Genomic DNA, 23596 nt, shown 5'->3' with positions numbered 1-23596 from the left:
GTGGGTTGGAAGAAGTTGTGGAAGGGGTTAAAGTAAAACAAAGACAATTTTAAAAAGACAAACAGGTTCAAAACAGTTTGGAGCAGTTTGGGACAAGTTGTGGTAAGCTACATGTCTAACTGCTCAACACCTAGCTTTTACATGGAACAATGTGTGGTCAGTGCTGTTCCACACATACCTTGCTTTGAACCGGTCTGTCTTGTTTCACTTGTCTTGGTTTTATTTTAACCTCTTCCACAGTCACTTCAGGAATCTTACAATAAGTGAGAAAGGCAAAGCTTTTGGAATTGGCAAACAAGTTGACAAACCTCTGGTTTACCGGTGTCTGTTACAAAAGGGAAGATAATTGGGGCAATCATGCTGCATTTACAATTGCCAGGAATGCCATTGGAATCTTTGGAAATGGCTAAAATTCAATTGCAAATGAAGCAGCTGGAGTCAGAGGCAAAAGAAAAGGAAAGAATGGACCTAGCAATACAGAAAGAAACAAAAGAAAATGACACAATTTGAATTACGATTGAAAGCAGAGGAAAAAGAAAAAGGAGAGGAAAGTCCTGGCAGAAGAAAAGGAGATAAAGAGATAGAAGAAAGGTAGGAAGAGAGAGAAGAAAGGGGGAAAGCGTTTTTGAACATGAGGTTAGAACCGAAATGTCACAGTCTTCTTAAAATGGTACGGTAGAGGTGAAAAATAGGAGCGAGTGATGAGGAGAGTGATTGAGTGCAACCCCATGGTAGCCAAAGGTTTGGTGGATCTGTTTAAATATATCCAAGCATTGCATAATCTGACAAGAAGGATGTAGAAGCCACTTTCATTTCAGTTGAGAAAGTGGTTAAACAAAATGAAACAGCCGGTGACCACATGGGTATTAAATGATCCAAACAAAGTTTTTTTTTTAAAAGATTATTTACAGTGTGGAAAAGGCCCTTCGGCCCAACAAGTCCATACCGACCCGCTGAAGCGCAATCCACACACACCCATTCCCCTACATTTACCCCTAACACTACGGGCAATTTAGTATGGCCAATTCACCTGACCTGCAAATCTTTGGACTGTGGGAGGAAACCGGAGCACCCGGAGGAAGCTCACGCAGACACGGGGAGAATGTGCAAACTTCACACAGACAGTTGCCTAAGGCGGGAATTGAACCAGAGTCTCTAGCGCCGTGAGGCAGCAGTGCTAACCACTGTGCCACCGTGCCACCCATACCACTGTGCCACTGGTAGGCATAGCTTGTGGAGGTATTTGCATCACTATCAGAGGACATATCTGAGGAGTATAATGAGGTGAAAAATCCCATCTTAAGTGCATGAGCTAGTACCAGAAGCCTATAGATAACGTTTCAGGAATCTAACAGTAATTGAGCAGAGAACCTGGTCAAACATAGATTGAGTTTGAAAGGATCAAACCAAGTAATTTTGATAGATAAATAGAGGCATTGAAAATAGATTAAAACACAGGATGCTCTATGAGAATCAATTATTTTGGAGAAGTCCAACAGTTCACTTCCTGAAGTAGTGAGGAGTCATGAAGAGCAGAGTTACAACTGGAAGATCAACCGCTGAAATGGCGGAGGATTAGGATTTGGTTCATAAGTCAAAGTCTATCTTCTGACATCAATTTCAATCTGCAAGGGATAGAAATTGGGGGAATATAAAGAGAAACCCTCAGGTGGTAAGGGAAAAGGAGATCTCATTGAAGATAAAAAGGTTGCTTACCACAGGGGAAAGATAAAAAGCTGAGGTATTTTCACTACAACAAAGTAGGCCAAATGAAGTCACAGTGTTGGAAGTTCAGAAAAAGCAGTGGGAAGGCAGGTGTGGTAAAACAAGATAAGTTTTGTAGTAGTGGTCAAGGAAAACACAGTGAAAGCTAAGCAGCTGCAAAAAAAAGTGTACAACCTGATCAGTGGTTGGTCTCTTCAAAAGAATTTATTTGTGAGGATAAGGTTTACTCACAGATGCTAGGAGGAGCAGGTAAAGAAATTAAAATTTTAAGAGATACAGGGGCAAGATAATCTTTGATGGCATAATTTAGAGGAGTATAGCCAGAAAAGGTGGCAATATGTGGAATTCATGGTGAGAAGAGCAGTGTTCCATTATACAAAGTGAGGGTTGGAGAGTCCAGTGCAAAGTGGTGAAGTGGTGGTAGGAGTAATAAATTTCCAATTCCAAAAGATAGAGTTTATCCATGGTAATGATATAGCTGAATCACAGATGGCAGTGATGCCTAGTGTGGTTGAAAAGCCAGTGGAAAAAAATCAGGCAACAGAGGTGTAACAGGAAGCAGATTCTGGGATTTTTCCTAACTGTGGTGACAAGTCATAAAGCCACAGGTTGAAACAGGAGGAGAAATCAAAAGATAAGGAAGTTGAAGCTCAATTATCAGAAACTATGATTGATCAAATGGTCAAAGAATAAACAAGAACATGTGGAGAAAAAGATGAATATTTTTAGTTCAGACAAATTAACTGAAATATAATGGAAAGATGAAAAATAAAGCAGTTATATCAAAATACATACCTGAAGAATCTGAGCATATCCCAGGATGTTACTTTGATAAAAATAACATCTTGATGAGAAAATGGAGACCATCACATATTCAGGCAGATAAGAAATGAGCAGTTCTATTACCGCGGGGTTACAGAAAGGTGGTGTTGTGGGTAGCACTTTTAGGTCATTTGGGAGTAAGAAAAACTCACCTCGGCACCCAGTTGAATTGAATTAGCACTGCTGCCTCACAGCGCCAGAGACCCGGGTTCAATTCCCGACTCAGGTGACTGACTGTGTGGAGTTTGCACATTCTCCCCGTGTCTGCGTGGGTTTCCTCCGGGTGCTCCGGTTTCCTCCCAGAGTCACAAAGATGTGCGGGTCAGGTGAATTGGCCATGCTAAATTGCCCGTAGTGTTAGGTTAAAGGGGTAAATGTAAGGGTATAGGTGGATTGCGCTTCGGCGGGTCGGTGTGGACTTGTTGGGCCAAAGGGCCTGTTTCCACACTGAGTAATCTAATCTAATCTAATCTAATCTAATCAAGCCAATATACAAAAACATTTTTATTGACCCTGACTGCAAAAAGATGTGTTGAACTTTGCAGACATGTCAGGTAATCGGAAAACTTCAGGCAGTGCTAAAACCAGCACCTGCATTTCAGTAACCTTTTACAAGGGTCCTAATAGATTGCATAGGTTCCGTACCTAAAACAAAGTGGAAAACTAGTACTTGTTCATCACAATGGACGTGTTCACTAGATTTCCGGAGGCCAGTCCATTATGCAATATCATGGTTAAATGGATTGTTGAAGTGTTACTCATATTTTAACTAGATAGACTTAACACAGAGTCACAATCAGATCAAGGATCAAATTTTACAACGTTATTCAAGGAGGTTATGGACAGCTTAGGAATGAAACAATTCAAATCCACTGCATACCATCCAGAATTGTAGGGAGCATTACAACAGTGGCATCAAAGTTGAAAGACCATGTTGACAACTTATAGCCAGAACTATCCAGAGGATTGAGATAAAGAAATTCCATTTCTATATTTTGCAATTATAGATGCTCCTAATAAATCAACTAAATTCAGTCCATTTCAATAAGGTTTTGGACATGAGGTGAGAAAACCACTGAAATTCATTAAGGAGAAATTGGTGAGTCAGAGTTCAGAGGACACACATTTGGACTAAATGTCACATTTTAGGGAAAGTTTAAATAGAGCAGATGAGGCGGCTGGCCAACACTGAGAAGTAGGAAAGCATGTGATGAAACAGGAAGCAGACAAGAAATCAAAAGTTTGCAATTTTGCTACTGGAGATAAAGCAGGTGAACCTTTAATAGCATGGTGTAGTGGACCTTACCAAATTGAAAGGAAATTGAGTGAGATGAATTAATTGATAAAAAAAAACAAAGAGCGTGGTGCTGGAAAAGCACAGCCGGTCAGACAGCATCTGACGAGCAGGAGAGTCAACGTTTTGGGCATGAGCCCTTCATCATTCAGGTTTACGCCCGAAACATCAATTCTCCTGCTCCTCAGACACCGCCTGACCGGTTGTGCTTACCCAGCACCACACTCTTCAATTCTGATCTCCAGCATCTGCAGTCCTCACTTTTTCCTAATTGGTAAGAATACCAAATAGAGAGAAATCTCACAACGTATGAATTGAATGTGAATATGCTTAAAAAGAATTTTGATAGGGAAGGAAAGCAAAAAATATATGTTAAGTGTTACAACAGAATGAACAATTCAGCCCAGAGGATTCTGACTTCTCAAATTTAAACGGGACAATGAGGAAGTTCTCAAAAACTGGGATAAATTACTGAGTTACCTTCCAGGAGAAAACCAAAAAGACCTGATAAAGTTATTACAATCACATGAGGAGATGTGTGAGAATAAACTGGGAAGTACTAATCTAATCAAGCATGATGTGGATGTAGGAAATGCCATTCTAATTAAGCAACATCCTTATAGATTTAACCCTCAAGTTGGCACAGTTTCAAAGAGAGATTGAATGCACAGTCAAGGACAATATAAGCGAAGTGAGTTGCAGTGAATGGAGCTCACCCAAAGAAATGGTGCCAAAACCAGATGGTTCCTAACAATTAGGCATGGACGACTGCAAAGTCAATGCAGTTACACATTCTGATTCTTTTCCTATTCCACGTTTGGAAGACTAAATTGAGAAGGTTAGACAAGCAACTTACTCAGAGGATACTGGCAGGTAGCTTTATCCAAAAGAGAGAAGGAAATTTTGGCTTTTTTGACACCAAATAGGCTTAACCAGTTTAAAGTCATGAAAAATGCTACGAAAAATGTGCCAACCACATTTCAAAGATTAACCAACAAAATCATTTCTGGATTACCCAACTGTGTAGAGTGCATTGATGACCTGGTGATTTTTAGTCACACATGGAAGGAACATTTGGAACATCTATCAGAATTATTCAATCAACTTTGGGAAGCAGTCTTGCTGATAACACTGGCTAAGAGCGAGTTCACAAAAGCCCAAGCTGTTCCTGGGCCATGCAATTAGACATGGAAAGATGGCCCACGGAACGTGAAAACAAAGGTTACTTGGCAGTTTCCAATGCGTACCATTGACGGAGAGGGAAGCATTACGATTCTTGGGAATGAGTGATTTTCATCAGAGGTTTGTACTGAATTTTAGCAGCGTGGTTGCTTCACTGATTCACAATGACAATTTCAGAAGACTTCAGTGGATAGGTGAACGTCAGAAGGCATTTGACAGCCTGAAAACTGTATTAACCACTGCCCAATTGTGAGCCACACCTAGTTACGCAAAGCCATTCAAGCTGGCTCTCTATGCCAACGAGGTGGGTGTCAGTGCCATTACCTTGCATGATAATAGAGGGATTCATCCAGAAAATTAAATAATCATCAACAAATATATTCCACGATTGAGAAGGAGACCTTGAGCTTTGTGTTCACATTGCAACATTTCAACATTTATATGGAGTCTGAGACAATTGTAATTATAACCCATTAAAAGATTTTGGAGGAACTGAAGGACAACAACTCCAAACGGTTTAGATGAAGCTTATTATTGCAGTCATTCAATTTGAAAATTATACACACGGCAGGACGAGAGAATGTAATTGCCGATGCATTGCCACAATTTTAATGAAGTCTGAGGTGTTTGGTGGAGGGGTAAAAACAGACCGAAATGGACTACAGTGTGAATGTTTGCATTCTTAGGGCCAAATGTATTGTAGCATACTAATAGCACAAGACTAAAGCTTTTTTAGAAATTAAGCCATTTTTGTATGTCGATGGGTCTTTCTTTCAAAATGGGGCTGGTGATGGGTATCTCATATCCTCCCCCGCCACCCCTGCCTGGACAGAGGGAATAGAGAGCAACTGGTCCCCTTGGTTGAGTGGTCAATCATGAGGGGGCACAGTTAGGGCACAGGAAATTTGGAAAACAAAAATGGTCATTTTCACTGGGAATCTGGAATACACTGTCTGAAAAGGCAGTACAAGCCAGAAACCATAAAAAGGTATTTGAGTGAGCACTTCAAATATCATAGCATTCAAGGGGATGGTACCAGTGTCGGAAATTGGGATTAGCATGCCTTTAGTGTAATGTCAATTTTGGATTTACCAGAGCAAGGGATTTCTTGTGGAAATGTAACTGGAAAGTTAGAACTGAAATTAGGCCCATTTATTAATCTAGTTCATCAATCTCCATTTCTAGTATTTTTCTCCTTTGTGGGAAGGTAGTGCATTGGCAATGTCAATGGAGCCATAATCCGGACCCTCAGACCAATATTCTGGAGACATGCTTTCAAATCCCACTATAGCAGATGGTGGGACTTGAATTCAGCAAAACCTTGAATACAAGATTAGTCTATTGGGAGTATGGAACCAGTTGTGAAGAAGAGTCACTAGACTTAAAATGTTAGCTGTTCCTCTCTCCACAGATGTTGCCAGTTCTGCTGAGTTTCACAGAACTTTGTGTTCAGATTTCCAATGTTGTTTCTATTTATGTAATATCTGTCAGTTGTTGTAAAACTCCATCAGGTTCATTACTGTCCTTTTAGGGAAAGGAATCTGCTATCTCTACCTGATTTCAGCTACATGTAGACTCCAGGTCCACAGCAAATTTGTTGATTCTTAAATATCCTTTTGAGCAATTATGGGTGGTACAGTGAACAACACCCACATCACACCAAAGAATAAAAAAGGTAAAACAAAATTAAAATTCCAAATCATCCAACCGTTTTTACCATCACTTATTCAAAAATATAATTTGCAAAAAAACAAATCCATGCAAATACAATAAAAACCACAAAGCGTAAAGGGACTGTTTTCTGCTACACCCAAGTGTTTAGCAGACACCTGTGTGGTTTATTTCGAGCCTGGGGATATCAGAGACACTCATTAGTTGTGGGGCCCACAGCTCTCAGATTTATGGCTTGGTTTTTCTCCAACTATTGTGCTGGATCAGAGATTGACCTCGTGAAGAGGCAAGCCAACACCCAAAAGGTTGAGTGTGAACACAGGTAGGCAGAATCTCATGCTTGTTTGTAACAATGTGACCAAGTGTGCACTATATGACAATGGTGGAAGTTGTAATGAATTTACTCAATGTTCTGTAATAGTACTTGTGACTGGCAACTAAAACAAATGTATTTCTACTCTAATGAGTGGGTTAAATACTCCTTCTGCATTTTATGCTTTGCATTCTGTTCTGGAAATGATAGAACAATTTCATTGCAGAGTAAGACCATAATTCAGAAGATCAGATGAAGGTCATTCAGGCTATCAAGTCTGGTTCACCATTCAATAAGATCATAGCTAACTGAATGAAGGGAGCAAAAGGAAGACTTTTAACATCCAGGTTGAAATGCAAAACAACTCCTTTTAACTTTTCAAAATACTTTTCTAGAATGTGGGAGTCATTGGCAAGGCCAGCTTTTGTTGCCAGTCTCCAGTTGCCCCTGGAATTGCCGCTTTTTCAGTGGGTAGTTAAGAGTCAGCGATATTGCTGTGGATTTGGAGTCACAGAGACAGCAGACCTCTTCCCTAAAGGACACAAGTGAAGCTCCTGGGTTTTTAGAACAGTTTGGTCGTTTTATGGTCACAGTTAATGAGATTACCATTTTCTACCAGATTTGTTTTTTTTAAAATTGAAATCCCTTCCGGTGCCAGGGATGTGAACTCCGGGCTTGCAGTAAGAGCGCAGGCTTCTGAACTCCAGACCCAGTAACATTCCTGCAATGTACTGCTACCCCTTGTTAATACACTGTCCCAAATAGATCAAACACACTATTGCATCGGTTCAGCTATTTGGATGTGATCTTTGCACGTGCAGCAGACCTACCCATTGTTTTTGGATGTACCTCCAGCCTTCTCACTACCTACTGTTATTTTGGCTACTGAATGTTTAGAACATGAACATATGTACTGTGACACGGATTGCCCGCAGGAGGGGTGTAAGTAGTGACAGCAAACACAGATTCTTCCATCCAGCTGGACATTAAATGATGAGCTTTAACACTCTTCTTGGCCATGCAGGGTATCACAGTAAGGCTTCCATTGAAGTCCACACTTGTTGCAGGAGAGATAAAGATGCTAAGCAGGACCAGAACACAAAGGACCAAACAAGAAGGCTTCCACCTGTGTCTCACACAGCAGACAGACCGCCACTCACCACAGAGACAGTCCAACCAATGAGTGCTCACTACAGAGACAAAATGACCAATTCACCACTCCCCACAGGAACAGCCTGACCAATTCCCAATCTTCACAGAAAGAGACTAACCAATCAGCGCTTGGATCAGTACTGATTGGTTCAGCTCCTCATTGGTCAAAGCATTGTGGGGCCATCCTCAGCCTCAGAGGCCTTGTGCCTTCCTGAAGGGAGGGGCAACTCCCACTGACAGCACACATTGCTCGGGCATGATTATCCCATCCTTTTCTCTGCTTACCTCATTGGTACCATCATTAGCATTGACAAACATGGCCTTCCAGCCCTCAGGGAGAGTGGAACTGTCGATGGCGTATCCATGGTTCTGGGCAGTGATGAATGCCTGGCCATTCATTACATTCATCACTGGCTGGTTCTGTCCCCTAAGTGAGAGAAATTGTAGTTGGGAAACAGACATTTTCACAAATGAGCAAACCTTCCCAGCAAGAATATTTTCCACAAGCTGCCTTGCTACTAAGCCCATGAGGTGGTCAAGTGGGAGGTGCAACACTGACCACTGTATTGTGCTCCAATTCCTTGCACAAAGAGAGATGGGAGCGTAGCTTTGACCTCAGCTAGAACAGAAAAGTTAACACCAAGACAAATAACAGTGCACCCCTTCTTGGCAATGTGCCAAGAAAATTAAGTGAAAAGTGTTGAAATTTGACTGGATGCTTTGTGAGAAACAAGTTTAGGCAATTTCAGCCCGCTTCCTCATTGGCTACGATCCAACAACATTAAACAGAAAGAATTACAGCACCCAACCAGTTCAAAGTCAGTCCTTGATAAATCACAGCCTTTGACAAACTGGTCAACTATTTGCAATTCAAATGTGCTGTCTATATCTGAACTGGCCTATATAAGACTCCAGCTGAAAATGTGTTGCTGAAGAAGGACTCATGCCCGAAACATCGATTCTCCTGTTCCTTGGATGCTGCCTGACCTGCTGCGCTTTTCCAGAACACATTTTCAGCTCTGATCTCCAGCATCTGCAGTCCTCACTTTCTCCTATATAAGACTCCAGAGCTACAGCAATATGTTTGATTCTTAACTGCCCTCTGGGTAAGTAGGGATGGTCAATTAGTACTGGCCTAGCCAATGGTTTAGCATCCTGTGAATGAATAACAATTTCCCTGCCGAGGAATTTACAACAGTTTATTTTCGTATACCCTTCCAAACAATTTCCTTCAGGGCAATGATTGGGCTGTGTGTTCCACGATCCACCCAGAACCCTTACCCAATATCCAGGTGATTCAGGTCTAGTGACATTGCCACCATTCAGGGGTAGGTCACGTGTTGTAGGATTGGGCTCAAGTAGGTAAGGCAGAGGTAGGTAGAATCCTCATTCGCTCACAAACAGGAATGAAGCAGTTTGTCAGGTTGCAGGGGAGTTATGAGGCAGGGAGCTAAACTTCCAGTAGTTGGAAGAGTCCCATTCTGGATGGTCGTGCTGAATTCACTAGTTGCCACGATGGGAAAGGCTGCTTATTCAGCAACATGGGAAATACACATTACTATTAGCGAGTGTCAACATGTCTTTGTCCATAGGAAATCGTGTCTCACTAACTTGACTAAGATTTTTGAAGAAGTGACAAAGAAGATTGATGAAGGCAGAGTGCTAGACATTGTCTATATGGATTTCAGCAAAGTGTTTGATTAGGTTTCGCATGGTAGCCTACTTAGCAAGGTTAGATCACATGGAATCCAGGGATAGTTAGCCAAGTGGATACAAAATTGGCTTAAAGGCAGCTGACAGAATGGTGATGGAGGATTGGTTTTCAGACTGGAGGCCTGTGACCAGTGGTTGCCACAAGGATCAGTGGTGGGTCGACTGCTTTCCATCATTTATATAAATGATTTTGATGTGAATATAGGAGGTATGGCTTATAAGTTTGCAGATGAGTAAGTTTACATCACCAAAATTGTGGTGTAGTAGACTGTGAAAAAGGTTACAGGAGAATACAACGGGACCTTGATCAAATGGGCAAATTGGCCAAGGAGTGACAGTGGGAGTTTAATTTAGATAAATATTAGGTGCTGCATTTTGGTACGGCAAATTAGAGCAGTACTTATACACTTCATGGTAGGGCGCTGGGGAATGTTGCCAAACAAAGGGTCATGGAAGGATGGGGTAGGGTGGGGTGAGAAGGGTGCAGATGCATAGTTCCTTGAAAGTGGAGTCACAGGTACACAGGGTGATGAAGGTGGCATTTGGCACGCTTGTCTTCATTGGTCAGTGTATTGAATATAGGAGTTAAGATGTGATGTTGGGGCTGTACAGGTCACTGATGAGTCGAGAATGGAGTGCTGGAAAAGCATAGCAGGTCAGGCAGTATCCGAGGAACAAGAGAATTGACGTTTCAGGCAAGAGCCTTCATCAGGACATTGATAAGACCACTATATTCAATTCTGGTCTCCCTGCTCTAGGAAAGATAAATGTCGTACCCTTGTTTAAGAAAAGGTTTTAAAGAGAAACTTGGAAACTATAAGCCTCAGTGTCCGACTTTGGTTGTGGGTAAATTGTTGTATAAAAGATAGGATTTATAGACAGTTAGAGAGGCAAAAATCTATTAGGGACAGTCAGCATAGTTTTGGGCAAGGAAAACAGTGTCTCACAAACTTGAAAAGAGTTTTTTTTGAGGAAGTTACCAAAAAAGGTTGATGAGGGCAAAGCAGTAGACATTGTTTACTTGGACTTTAGTAAAGCCTTCGACAAGGTTTCGCATGGTAGACTCATTAGCAAAGTTAGATCACATGGGATTCAGGGCAAGATTGCCAATTGGATACATAATTGGCTTAACGGCAGGAGTCAGAGTAATGGTGGAGGGTTGCTTTTCAGACTGGAGTCCTCTTACCAGCGGTGTTCCGCAGGGATCAGTTCTGGGTCCTCTTTTGTTTATCGTTTATATAAATGATTTGGATGAAAATATATAAAGTATGGTTAGTAAGTTTGCAAATTACATCAAAGCTGGTAGCATAGTGGACAGTGAAAAAGATTTTCTGAGATTACAAATGGCTCAACGGGATAAAAAATGGCTGATGGAGTTCAATCTGGAATAATGCAAGGGATTGCATTTTGGTACATCAAGTAAGAGTAGGGCTTGTACAATAATTGGTAGCACCTTGGGTAGTTTTGTAAAACAGTGGGTTCTAGGGGTTCAGGTACATAATTCTTTGAAGCTGGAGTCACACATAGATAGGGTGGTTAAAAAAAGGCATTCAGCATGCTTGCTTTTATTACTCAGTCTTTTGAGTGCAGAAGTTGGGACGTCATGTTGAGGTTGTGCAGCACATCATTGAGGCCTCTTCTGGAATATAAGAGTACAGTTCTGGTCACCCAGTTACAGGAAGGATATTATTAAGCTGGAGAGGGCTCAGAAGAGATTTACCAGGATGTTGCCGGGTATGGAAGGTTTGAGTTATAAAGGAAGGTTGGATAGGCTGGAACCTTTTCCACTGGAGCATAGGAGATTGACAGGCAATCTGATAGAAGTTTTAAAATCATGGGGGGTATAAATAAAGTTAATGGTAGTTATCTTTCCCTAGGATGGGAGATTTCAAGTCTTGGTGGCACATTTTCAAGGTGAGAGGAAAGAGATGTAAAAAAGACACAAGAGGCAAATCTTTTACATACTGGGTGGCTCATGTGAGCAATGAACTTCCAGAGGAAGTGGGGGATGTGGATATAATTGCAACGTTCAAAAGACATTTGGATAAGTACATGAATAGGAAAGGTTTGGGGGGACATGGGCCAGGAGTAGGCAGGTGAGACTAGTTTAGTTTCAGATTATGTTCAGCATGGACTGGCAGGATTGAAGGGTCTGTTTCCTCGTTGTATGACTCTATATTGACAAACTTTAAAATGTTCAGAAAAAAGCTTTGCAAGGATGTTGCCACGGCTGGAGAGTTTGAACCACAGAGAGAAGCTGAATAGGTTAGGGCTATTCTCCCTGGACCTTCGGAGGCTGAGGGGTGACCTTTCAGATGTTTACAATATCATCAAGAGCATGGATAGGGTGAATTGCTAAGATCTTCTTCCCAGGTAAGGGGAGTCCAAAACTATAGGGCGTAGGTTTAAGATGAGGGAATAGATTTGAAAGGGACCCAAGGGGCAACTGTTTCATGCAGGGCGTGATGGAATGAGCTGCCAGAGGAAGTGGTAGAGACAGTTACAATTGCAATATTTAAAAAAGGCATCTGGATGGATACATGAATAAGAAAGATTTAGAGCGGTATGGGCCAAATGCTGGTAAATGGGACTAGAACAATTGAGGATATCTGGCCAGCATGGACAAGTTGGACCAAAGGATCTGTTTCGTGCTGTATAGCTCCAACTCTACTCTCAGAACCTCATTCCCAGGCACCCCCATCCTCCCTCAGTTGCTCCCCGGGATCCCCTCCTCCTCATTCTCAGTGTCACCCCCACCACTCACTCCTGGGAATCCCCCCCCCCCCCCACCTCAAATCACTCCCAGGACCTAACATCCAAACTCACTCAGAGGCCTACACCCTCACTCTCACCAGGCCCTTGACCTCACTCCCAGGGAGCCTCCCATAATCCTGGGGCTTACTACCCTCATTCCCAAAGCCCTCCCTTCCCTCACTCTCGGGCAGCCCTTTGATTCCCAAAGCCCAACCCCTTTCTCTCAGGGCACCCCACTCACTCTCCTCCAGTTGCACCTCACTCTAGCCTCTCCCTCACCCACTCTCACTGATACCAACTCAGACCTAACCAGAGACAGCGAGCTGTGAAAAGGAGAATAATACACTGCTGCGAGTACAGGTCTCAGCTCCAAAGTTTCTCATACCTGTTTCCCATTGGCAGTTTGTAGCAGTTGGCACCCGCAGCTAAGGCAGTCAACTGGTTGCCCATACAAATCCCAAACACTGGCTCTGGACGATCGCTTTTAATCACCTAAAACATGATATAAAAAGAACACCCATCAGTTACAGGGCAAGGGCAGTGTGCTTCATTCAAACACACATCCAGTAGCATGCGCAATCAACACTGCAGCAGCTAATACAATACAATCATTTTGTTGGCAATTACTCAGAGCAAGAGAGCAGCTTTCACTGGATGGTACTCAGCTCACACCTTGTGGACATTGGCGATCAGTTGCTTTGCCAGAGTGGGATCTCCTGGGCCATTGGATAGAAAGAGTCCATCATACTCCATGTTGGTGAAGTCATAGTTCCATGGGACTAAATGCAGTTCAACACCTCTCTGGAAAACCAATCATAGCATTCATTACTACACTGCTATTCAGTATTACATTATCATTCATTCCGGAATTACCATCCATTCCGAAATTATCATTCAGTAAAACCCTCTGTCACAGTCAAACATCAGAAACTCAAAAGACAGACCAGTGCCAGTTACCACCACAATTTCTTCTAAACCACAAACCACTGCCAGTCAAAAGAGAGATCGTTGCATCGACATAGCTGGGGTCTGAAAAGTGGTATTTTACAGAAATACGAGAATTCCGACATGGAAGATACGGTTACCATCACAGAAACATGGTTGAGGGAAGGGCTAGACTGGCAACTCAACATTCCGGGGTATAGGATCTTTAGGCGAGACAGAGGAAAGTGTAAAAATGGTGGTGGTGCAATACTATTAATTAAGGAGCCAATTACTGCCATAGAGAGATGATATCTTGGAAGGGTCCTCAAATGAGGCTTTGTGGATAGAATTTAGGAGTGTTAAGGGGGCAGCCACTCTATCAGGAGTGTATTACAGGCCCGCAAAGAGTTAGCGGGAAATAGAGGAGCAAATGTGTTAACTGTTCAGAGAGGTGCCTAAGAGTAATAATTGGGTACCTGTACTAGGGGATTTTAACTTTCCCAACCTAAGTTGGGCTAGTCATCCTGTTAACGGTTTAGAGGGGGCATATTTCTGGTTCTGGTTCTGAGGAAAGAAGTCAGACAAGCGGAGGTAATGTTTTAGCTATAGCGATTACAGTATGGTATGGCTCAAATGTGTTCTGCATTAGGAAAAAGATAAAATTACACGGGGTCTGTCTGCAGTTGGGGGGGAAGAAGAGAGAGAGAGAGAGCCATTCAAAAAGGAGTTGGGATTGTCTTGGTCCAACATGTACCCTTTAGACAGAAATACAGCAGCAATAAGTTCAGAGAACCCTGGATGTCTAAGATAATTCAGAACTGGAAGAGGAAGAGAAGGGCTTTTAGCAAGCTCAAAGAGAGCAAGTGAGCTGTGACTGAATAGTGGAAGTGCAGGGAATTTAAGAAAGCAATTAGAAGAGCAAAAAGGGGGCATGGTAAAGGATTTATGAACAGGATTAGAGAGAATCCCAAGGTATTTTATAAATACATTAAAGGGAAAAGGAAGAGTAGAGCCTATTAGAGGGACAAGGGGGACAACCTGTGAGTGAAGCCACATGATATTGGAAGGGCATTAAATGATTACATCTCTCTGCCTTCACTCTGGAAAAGGAGTACGTTGGTATGGAATTCAAGAAAAAAAGAAGAACTGTGAAGAACTTTCACAGTTTGACATAGAAAATGGGCACGTATCAGAGGCTCTGTTGGGCTTAAAAACGGGCAAATTCCTTCGCCCAGATGAACTGCAACCCAGTCTGCTGTGGAGGCGAACAGGAAATTGCAGGACACAAATGTTTCATTCCTCTCAAGCCACGGGCAAAGTGCTAGAAGACTGAAGGATGGCTAATGTGGTTCCACTCTTCAAGAAGGGTGGTAGAGATAACCAAGAAATTACAGACCAGTGAGTCTGCCTCCAACTGGCATAAACCTATTGGAGAAAATCCTCAAGGACCGAATTAATACTCACTTGGAAAGGAATGGGTTAATTGGGAATGGTAAGCATACCTTTGGTCAAATTTGTTAGAAATTTTTGAAAAATGTGATCACTTGTGTGGTTGAGGGAAGTTCAGTTGATGCAGTTTATGTGGACTTTAGCGAAGCTTTTGACAAGATGCCACATGGGAGACTGATTAAGAAAGTGAAAGCACGTGGAATTCAGGGAAACTTGACAAGATAGATCAGAAACTGGCTTAGTGGTAGGATATAAAGGATAGTGGTAGAAAACTGTTAGAGTAACAGGAGACCAGTGTCCAGTGTTGTACCACAAGCATCAGTACTTTGTTATGTAGGTAAATGATAGACATGAAAATGTGGGGGAAAATGTTAAGCAAATTTGCAGATAACACCAAAATTGGTAGAGTGGTTAATAGCGAAGGTGATGGCTGTAGGTTACAGGAAGATATAAATGGGTTAGTCAGATGGACAGGCCAAAGGCATATGGTATTTAATCCTGATAAGTATGAGGTGATGCAGTTTGAACAAGAAATGAGATGAGGATGCATTTAAATGAATGGCAGAATACTGCATAGCTTAGAGGAGGACAGGGATCTTGGAGTAATTGTTCACAGATCCCTGAAGAGATATAAATAGGATAGTTAGGCAGGCATATGGGATACTTGCTTTCACCAGTCATGGCATAGAGTACAACAGCAAAGAAGTAATGTTGGAGTTGTACAGAGTTTTAGCTCGGCCACAGCGAGAGTGCTGTGTGCAGTTCTGGTCACCTCTCTGCAAGAAGGATGTGACAGCACTAGAGAGCAGGTTCACCAGGATTTTGCCTGGAATAGAGAAATTGAGCTTTAAAGGAGAGATTAGATAGGCTTGGATTGTTTTTATTTAGAGTAGAGAAGACTAAAGGGAGACATGATTGAGGTATATGAGATTATGACTGGCATGGACAGGGTGAATAACAGAACAGGTGTTCCCCTTGGTTGAGGTATTAATCACAAGAGAGTACACTTTCAGGATAAGAAGCAGAAAATTCAGAGGGAATTTAGGAAGAAAAACGTTTTTCATTCAACAGATGGTGGGAATGTGGAATGCACTACCTGGGAAGGTTGCGGAGGCCAGAAACCTTACAACCTTTTAAAGAAGGTATTTGGATGAGCCCTTCAAATATCATAACATTCAAAGATGTGGGACAAGTGCAGGAAATTGGGAATAGTGTGCCTTTACTGTCAGTTATGTTAATAGACTCAATGAGCCAGAAGGAACTTTTCTGCACTGTATGAATCTAGGAAATGTTTCCTAGCATTGGTCGACTTATTCGTGCTCTGGATAAATCTTAAACCTCACCTTCATCCGCACAACAGGAATCAAAGATATTTTAAAAATCCTGCTATAAATGATACTGGAGGCTCCCCAAATATTATCACACCGGACCTAGATTGCAAGTACAAAGTGCTGTTACTCGAGAGGCTGGCTGACAGATGGAAATTGATACCTTCACAAGAAGTCGGATTATGTTGTGCTTTATACCACAGTCCACTGCCACAATCTTGACAGGATTCCCTTTGCCGTAGACTTTAATTTCCTGTCAAAATACAGTAAGCTTGTCACAGTCATCACCCTTAATTCAGAACTGGAAAAACATCAATGGCATCACATCAGATTTAAAAATCACTTTACACACCGTTTACTCCAACAGACCAACTGACAATAGTGTTCGATATTCACTGCCCTTGTTAAAGAATTTCACACAAGAACATCATAACCATCAGGTTAACTTCAGTTCTCAGCCACAACGTAACAACAGAAGTGGGCTTTAAAGGACTCCTTTCTATCCTGAGCCCCAAAAATGGCAGCATCCCATGCCCACTGTAGGCTGTTGCCCCCATTCCCCAGGCAAAACCCAAACCTTCTCAAGACTCTGCCATACTTCTGTCCCCATTGCCTAGGCCCCCTACACCACACTGTACCCAACACCTCATGTTTCCACCCCCTCCCCAGACCCCAAACAACAGAACCATCCTGCAATCAACCTTTGACAAACACAAAAGTCACAGGAGTAGGCCATTCAGCCGCTCTCAAGCCTCAACTCCTTTATTGTGTCAGGAGAAAGTGATGACTGTAGATGCTGGAGATCAGAGTCAAGAACTGTGGTGCTGGAAAAGGTGCAGGTTAGGCAGCATCCGAGGAGCAAGAGAACCAACGTTTTGGGAATCAGGCCTTAATTAGGAATGTGCGGGGGGAGGCCCAAGAGGGCTGAGAAATAAATAGGAGGGAGGGTAGGAAGATCACTTGGAAGGCAATAGGTGGATATAGGTGAGAGGGGTGACAGTGATAGGTCGGAACGGAGGATGGAGCAGATAGGTGGGAAGGAGGATGGGCAGGAAGGAGAATTTCAAGAAGGCGGTGCCGAGTTGGAGGGTTGGATCTGGGATAAGTTGGAGGGAAGGGAGATGAGGAAACTGGTGAAAATTGACATTGATGCCGTGTGGTTGAAGGGTCCCTAGGCAGAAGATGAGGCATTCTTCCTCCAAGCTTCCTCTCGCACCACATCCCAGCCATTCGGAGGAAGAAAGCCTCATCTTCCACTGAGGGACCATCCAACCACACGGCATCAACGTCAATTTCAGCAGTTTCCTCATCTCCCTCCCCACCCCCCGCCTTGTCCTCAATCCCATCGTCCAATTTGGCACCGCCCTCTTGAACTTTTCCCACCTGTGCACTTTCCTTCCCACCTATCCGCTCCGACCAATCACCATCACCCCCCACCTGCATCCTTCCAAGCTATCTTCCCCCCAGCGCAACCCCCCTCTGATCTATTTCTCAGCCCCCTTGGGCACTCCCCCTACATTCAGTATGAAGGCCTTATGCCCGACATGTCGATTCTCCTGCTCCTCAGATGCTGCCTGACCTGTTGTGTTTTTCCAGCACCACATATTTTGACTCCTTTATTGTGCCAGCTGAGCATAGCCATCAATTCCCTGAAATTTCAAAAACATGGTAGCTCAGTGGTTAGCACTGCTGCCTCACAACACCAAGGACCAGAGTTCGATTCCTGCCTCGGGGGATTGTCTGTGTGGAGTTTGCACACTCTCCCCATGTCTGCGTGGGTTTCCTCCCGGTGTTCCGGTTTCCTCCCACAATTCAAAGATGTGCAGTTTAGGTGACTTGGCCGTGCTAAATTGTCCATAGTGTAAGGTGCATTAGTCAGGGGTTTAATGTAGGGTAAGGGAATGGGTCAGGGTGGGTTACTCTTCAGAGGGTCGGTCTGGACTTGTTGGGCCGAAGGGCATGTTCCATACTGTAGGAGGTCTAATCTAAAAAAAAAATTCCTCTTCTTTGATCTCTTTTTTTTGAAAAATACTTTCAGTGATCTAGCCTTCTGGGTCAGAGAGTTCCTTTGGGGAAAAGAAATTCCTTCACATCTTAGTTTTAAAGAGTGCCTCTTTATTCTGTAATTGTGCTCTTAGTTCAAGATTCAAGAAGGTAAGGATTTACAAACTCTCTCAAAGTGTCAGAGTTAAATAAGAAGTTGGGCTCCGACAAGTTCCTTAAAAACAAACGCACCTTCGTTGATATTTCTGCCATCAGGTTTCGCAGGTTGGGATCCACAAATTCTACAGGATCACCTTCAAACTCAATTTTTCCGAGGATTGTTCCCTGTGAAGAATTTTAATGAAATGCATGAAGGGGCCAGAAGGTGAACAAATGTGTTGCGAATAAATACAAAACAGCCTGGTTACCTTATCACGGACAATTTTAGTGAGCATTCTGGTGTCAATTCCGTAAAGAGCCGGGATCTGTACAAAACAAAAAAAAACATTCAAATGCCCAGCTTCATCAGCAAAGCAAAATGCCCAAGCTTCATTTCTTTCCCAAATTCATCTATTCCCCAGCAGTCATGTTGATATCCCATTTTGGAGTTACCCTGTGATCTAAATAATCCAGATCTCTCAGCTGCTGAGAGTTCGGCAATTTCTCAAGGAGTCAAGATTAGTGTGGTGCTGAAAAAGCACAGCAGGTCAGGCAGCATCCAAAGAGCAGGAGAATCAACATTTCAGGCAAAAGCCCTTCATTTCCTGATAAAGGGCTTTTGCCCGAAATGTCGATTTTCCTGCTCCTCGGATACTGCCTGACCTGCTGTGCTTTTCTAGCACCACACTAATCTTGACTCTAATCTCCAGCATCTGCAGTACCCACTTCTGCCTAATCTCTCAAGGAGTACAGCCGCGTTGTTTCAACTATACACAGGCCTGACCTTCAGGCCCCTGATCATTAGGTAACCAATTAAAGCAGCCCCTGATACAGACACACTGGAGAGGGCCCACTCGGGTTGTGAAATCGCTGGCTTTTTGTTTTGGCAGTACTTTAGACATTGCTTAAAACAGAGAAAGACTGTAAAATTCCTAGGTGCAGAGTAGTCTAGGTGTTCTAGCGCATAAGTCACACACAAAAAATGCATAATTGTACAGCACACAATCAAAAACGTCAATGGGACACTATCCATTAATAGTGCAGGAATTGAATATAAAAGCAAGGATGCTACACCTCAGTAACACAGAGCATTAGTGAGAGCAGATCTCAAATACTGAGTGGGCAGTTTTGGTCTCCTGACTTAAGTTTAGAGGTTATTTGCTCGATTGATACCCGGAATGAACAGGTTGTCTTATGAGAAAAGATTGAAGTTAAAAATCACACAACACCAGATTATAGTCCAACAGGTTTAATTAGAAGCACTGGCTTTCAGAGCACTGCTCCTTCTGAAAGCTAGTGCTTCCCATTAAACCTGTTGGACTATAACCTGGTGTTGTGTGATTTTTAACTTTGCACACCCCAGTCCAACACCGGCATCTCCAAATCGAAAAAAGATTGGAGAGACTTGAGCTGGATTCCCCTGGAGTTCAGAAAATGAGGGGTGATTTGACTGTTTAAGGATTCTGAATGATCTTGACGAGGTGAACATGGAAAGGATGTCTCCTCTTGTGAATCACTCCTGAATTTGTCAGCACTGTTTCAAAATGAGGGTCACCCTTTCAGTTCAGAGATGTTTTAAATCCATCCTGGAGAATGGAGATGCCTTGAAGCTCTGTCTCTGATGGCAGTGGAGGTGTAAGTCATTGAATAATTCTAAGAGCAGTATAGATTTTGTCAAGCAGGCAAATCAAAGATAATTTGGGATAGATGGGAATGTGGAATTCAAAGCAGAAACTAGTCGCCCATGATCTTAATGAATGGTAGAGGGGTCAAATATTCTACTTCTGCTTGCAGCATGTACGACATGGTGTCAAAAGTCTTCAACTAATCTCCAGCTCACTGTCCAATTGATTTGAGATCAATTGGATATGGGGAAAAGGCAGGAAATTAGCAATAAATCGGAGAACCAGTGCAGACACGATGGACCGAATGGCCTCTTTCTGAGGTGTACCAATTCTGTGATTTAATTTAGAGTCTCACAAGCTGTAAAACATGGCTGCATTGCCTGGGAGCCAAGGGACATGGGAAGAAATTTGTCAATCATATTCCTGACCACGAAACTGTAGAGAGTGAAGGGAGAAGATCAGCATTTCTGCTCCTCATACCACTAGAAGGCTTGGTTTGTTTCCACAGAGCAAGGGGACTTTTTGTAATGATGGTCAAGGCCCTGCACAACTTGACACTCAGACAATTTCCCACAGGACAACCAGACCTTCAGTAGCTGAGCATAGAGTGACTGCCTGCCCCACTCAGCTGGTAGTGACATGCTGACCACTGCTAAACTTTATCAACAACCTTTTCATAAATAAACAGACACAACAGGCAGCATGGTGGCTCAGTGGTTAGCACTGCTGCCTCACAGCACCAGGGATCTGGGTTTGATTCCAGCCTTGGGTGACTATCCGTGCAGAGTTTGCACATTCTCTACATGGGTTTCCTCCGAGTGCTCTGGTTTTTTTCCCCCACAGTCCAAAGATGTGCAGTTTAGGTGGATTGGTCATTGTAAATTGCCCATAGTATCTAGGGATGTGCAGGGTTACTGGGATTGAGTCTGGGTGGGATGCTCTTCAGAGGATCAGTGCAGGCTCAAACGGGCCAAATGGCTTACTTCCACACTGTAGAGATTCTACGGTAACAGTAAAACAAAAAAATCTCTTCCACAGGGAACCTCTCGTATTGCAGTGAGTCTCCTGGCCAGCCATCAACAAGTGGAAACTGCATCCCCACAACCACCTCAATATTAAAAGACTCCAGGCTCTTGCCATCAGCAAGCATCATCCACAGAGACATACAGATTGGCACTGAGCTAAGAGAGATCAGGGCTATGTCTGGACAAAACACTAGAAGTGGCAGGACAAGTAGTTTAAAAGGGAACCTTTATAAGTAAGGCAGAGGGAAGCAAAGCAAGGACATTCCAATGAAACTGTATAACAAACAGATGGCCCACACTCAGCTGGAGTGTTGTGTCTGGTTCTGGGCACCATACTTTAGGATGGACATGAAGGGTTTAGAGAGATGTTAGAAAAGATACACAGGAATGGCTTTCAGGAAGGGGGAACCTCAGTTCATTAAATTGACTAGAGACATCTCTACTGTTCTAGGAGGAACGATTGGGGGTAGGGGTTGTTTGTTACAATTTTTCAAAATCAGGAAGGGCCAGAACCCATCAGGGAGAAACTATTACCTGAGGCAGAAGGGAACAGTTCCAAGATGATTGGCAAAAAAAAAAGTCTGAAGAAACCTTGTTTTTGATGCAGGGGATGGTTATGATTAGGAACACCAGTGCCTGAGTGTCGGGGGAGGTGGGTTCAATCAAGGCTTCCACTGGAACTGGATAAACAGCTAAAAGGTAAAATCTCTGCACAGTTCTGGAAAGGGCAGGAGAGATAGTGTATCTGATGAGTTGCTTTGGCAGACCAAAAGCCATTCTATAATTCAGGATTAGGCTACAGACTCGAGGAATACAGAATGGGTTTTTCATTGATTAATAACCTAATGTACTTGCCCTCACACCTAGCTCCCACTACACAGTAGAGACGGGAACAAACTCTCCACATGCCAACAAACACATCATCTTTTTAAAAAAAAACTTCTCCCCTCACTTCTCTCTTTTGCTGGGGATCTTACATCCTTGAAACTAGCCACAAACAGCAGAAGGCAGACCACATGGATCTTGAGTCGTACCTCAAAGAGAGTGCGTGGAAGGGATGAGAACAAGAGAGGAATCAAACCATACCTTTTCTTCACATAACCACTCGCCCAGGGACTTAACAGAGTTCCAGTGACTATAGTCATGGCTGTAATCCTGCACCAGTAATCCGGAAACCTGGAAAAGAACATCATAAACAATTATTCCAAACATCTGGCCCGAACCCTATCTCAGCCAGGAGAGGAATCTCGCCTCTGCTCTCGGTGCTATCCTGAGCCACAATCTTGGACCCCAAGATCAGACTATCCTGTGGTATATCTCCATTACCTAAGTGCACTCTGAAGGCCAGAAACATGACACAGCACAACTTTTGGGAAACCAACTGCCACAAACATGAACCATCACCAGAATCATAGCACAGGAGTTCCTCGCCGTTGGTACACTTCTGGTTACTGGTGAGATGAATTCCAAGTTCCATGCGTGACATGGTCTGTGTAAAAACAGAACCATGTATACTCTCTCATATCTTCAAACCTTTCCAGTCTGCTCTGAATGCGGTCAGTGTTTCCTTAATTCCTCCATAATATACAATCCATTCAATACTGAAAATGTGTTGCTGGAAAAGCGCAGCAGGTCAGGCAGCATCCAGGGAACAGGAGAATCGACGTTTCGGGCATAAGCCCTGACCTGCTGCGCTTTTCCAGCAACACATTTTCAGCTCTGATCTCCAGCATCTGCAGACCTCACTTTTTCCTCAATCCATTCAATACCTCAAGCACTATTTTAACATGAAACCTTTTAATCACAAAGAAATGAATTTGATCAAATGCTTCAACACCTCAGTGTCAATGTGGTTAGCAGATCAATGGACCTACTCGGTCCCCACTCCCATCCTGACAGATATTTACCTGGATAAATTCAGACTCCACATATTTCATCAGACCCAATTCATCCAATTCTTTTGTATCCGGCACTCCATAGTTGCCTGCCATGGGGGATGTGAGAGCCAGGATCTGTCCTCTGTAGCTTGGATCTGTCAGGGTCTCGGGGTAGCTAAGACATAAACAAAAAAATTCTAAACTTCAAACGTAACAGAGCGAACCTCTAAAGGTCATGAAAATTTTAAGTTTTCAAAGACTGGTTTAAAATGAGTGCTACTTGTTTGACACAAAATAAATCCCATGCAACAATGAACTAAACCATTCACCTATCTGTTGGAGATGTAAGAATGTTAATCTAGATACTGAAAACTGCTACACATTATAACTTTAAAGATTCATTCCTGATGAAGGGCTTATGTCCGAAACATCCGATTCTCCTGCTTCTCGAATGCTGCCTGAACGGCTGCGCTTTTCCAGCACCACACTTTCAACTCCACACTTTATAAGCAGAATACCTTCGAGTCATAGAGATGTACAGCACGGAAACAGACCCTTCAGTCCAACCCGTCCATGCCGACCAGATATCCCAACCAGAGT

General features: G+C 43.0%; 1 protein-coding gene across 1 annotated transcript in view; it reads right to left on the bottom strand.

Moving 5' to 3' along the window:
- Window positions 1-23596, bottom strand: part of cps1 (carbamoyl-phosphate synthase 1, mitochondrial) — a 195340-nt gene that overhangs the window by 145902 nt on the left and 25842 nt on the right. Inside the window, exons 3-10 of the mRNA XM_043693435.2 lie at window positions 23027-23171; window positions 22206-22295; window positions 18739-18795; window positions 18563-18655; window positions 16491-16580; window positions 13299-13427; window positions 13012-13118; window positions 8445-8586 (exon numbers count right to left, since the gene is read on the bottom strand). Of these exons, the coding sequence (XP_043549370.1) occupies window positions 8445-8586; window positions 13012-13118; window positions 13299-13427; window positions 16491-16580; window positions 18563-18655; window positions 18739-18795; window positions 22206-22295; window positions 23027-23171 (853 nt within the window). The remainder of the gene's footprint in view (window positions 1-8444; window positions 8587-13011; window positions 13119-13298; window positions 13428-16490; window positions 16581-18562; window positions 18656-18738; window positions 18796-22205; window positions 22296-23026; window positions 23172-23596) is intronic.

Source organism: Chiloscyllium plagiosum, unplaced genomic scaffold (assembly GCF_037043375.1).
Source record: "Chiloscyllium plagiosum isolate Xiang-an unplaced genomic scaffold, Cpla_swu_hap1 HiC_scaffold_7, whole genome shotgun sequence".
NCBI lineage: Eukaryota > Metazoa > Chordata > Chondrichthyes > Orectolobiformes > Hemiscylliidae > Chiloscyllium > Chiloscyllium plagiosum.
This window is presented reverse-complemented; position numbering and strand designations above follow the sequence as displayed.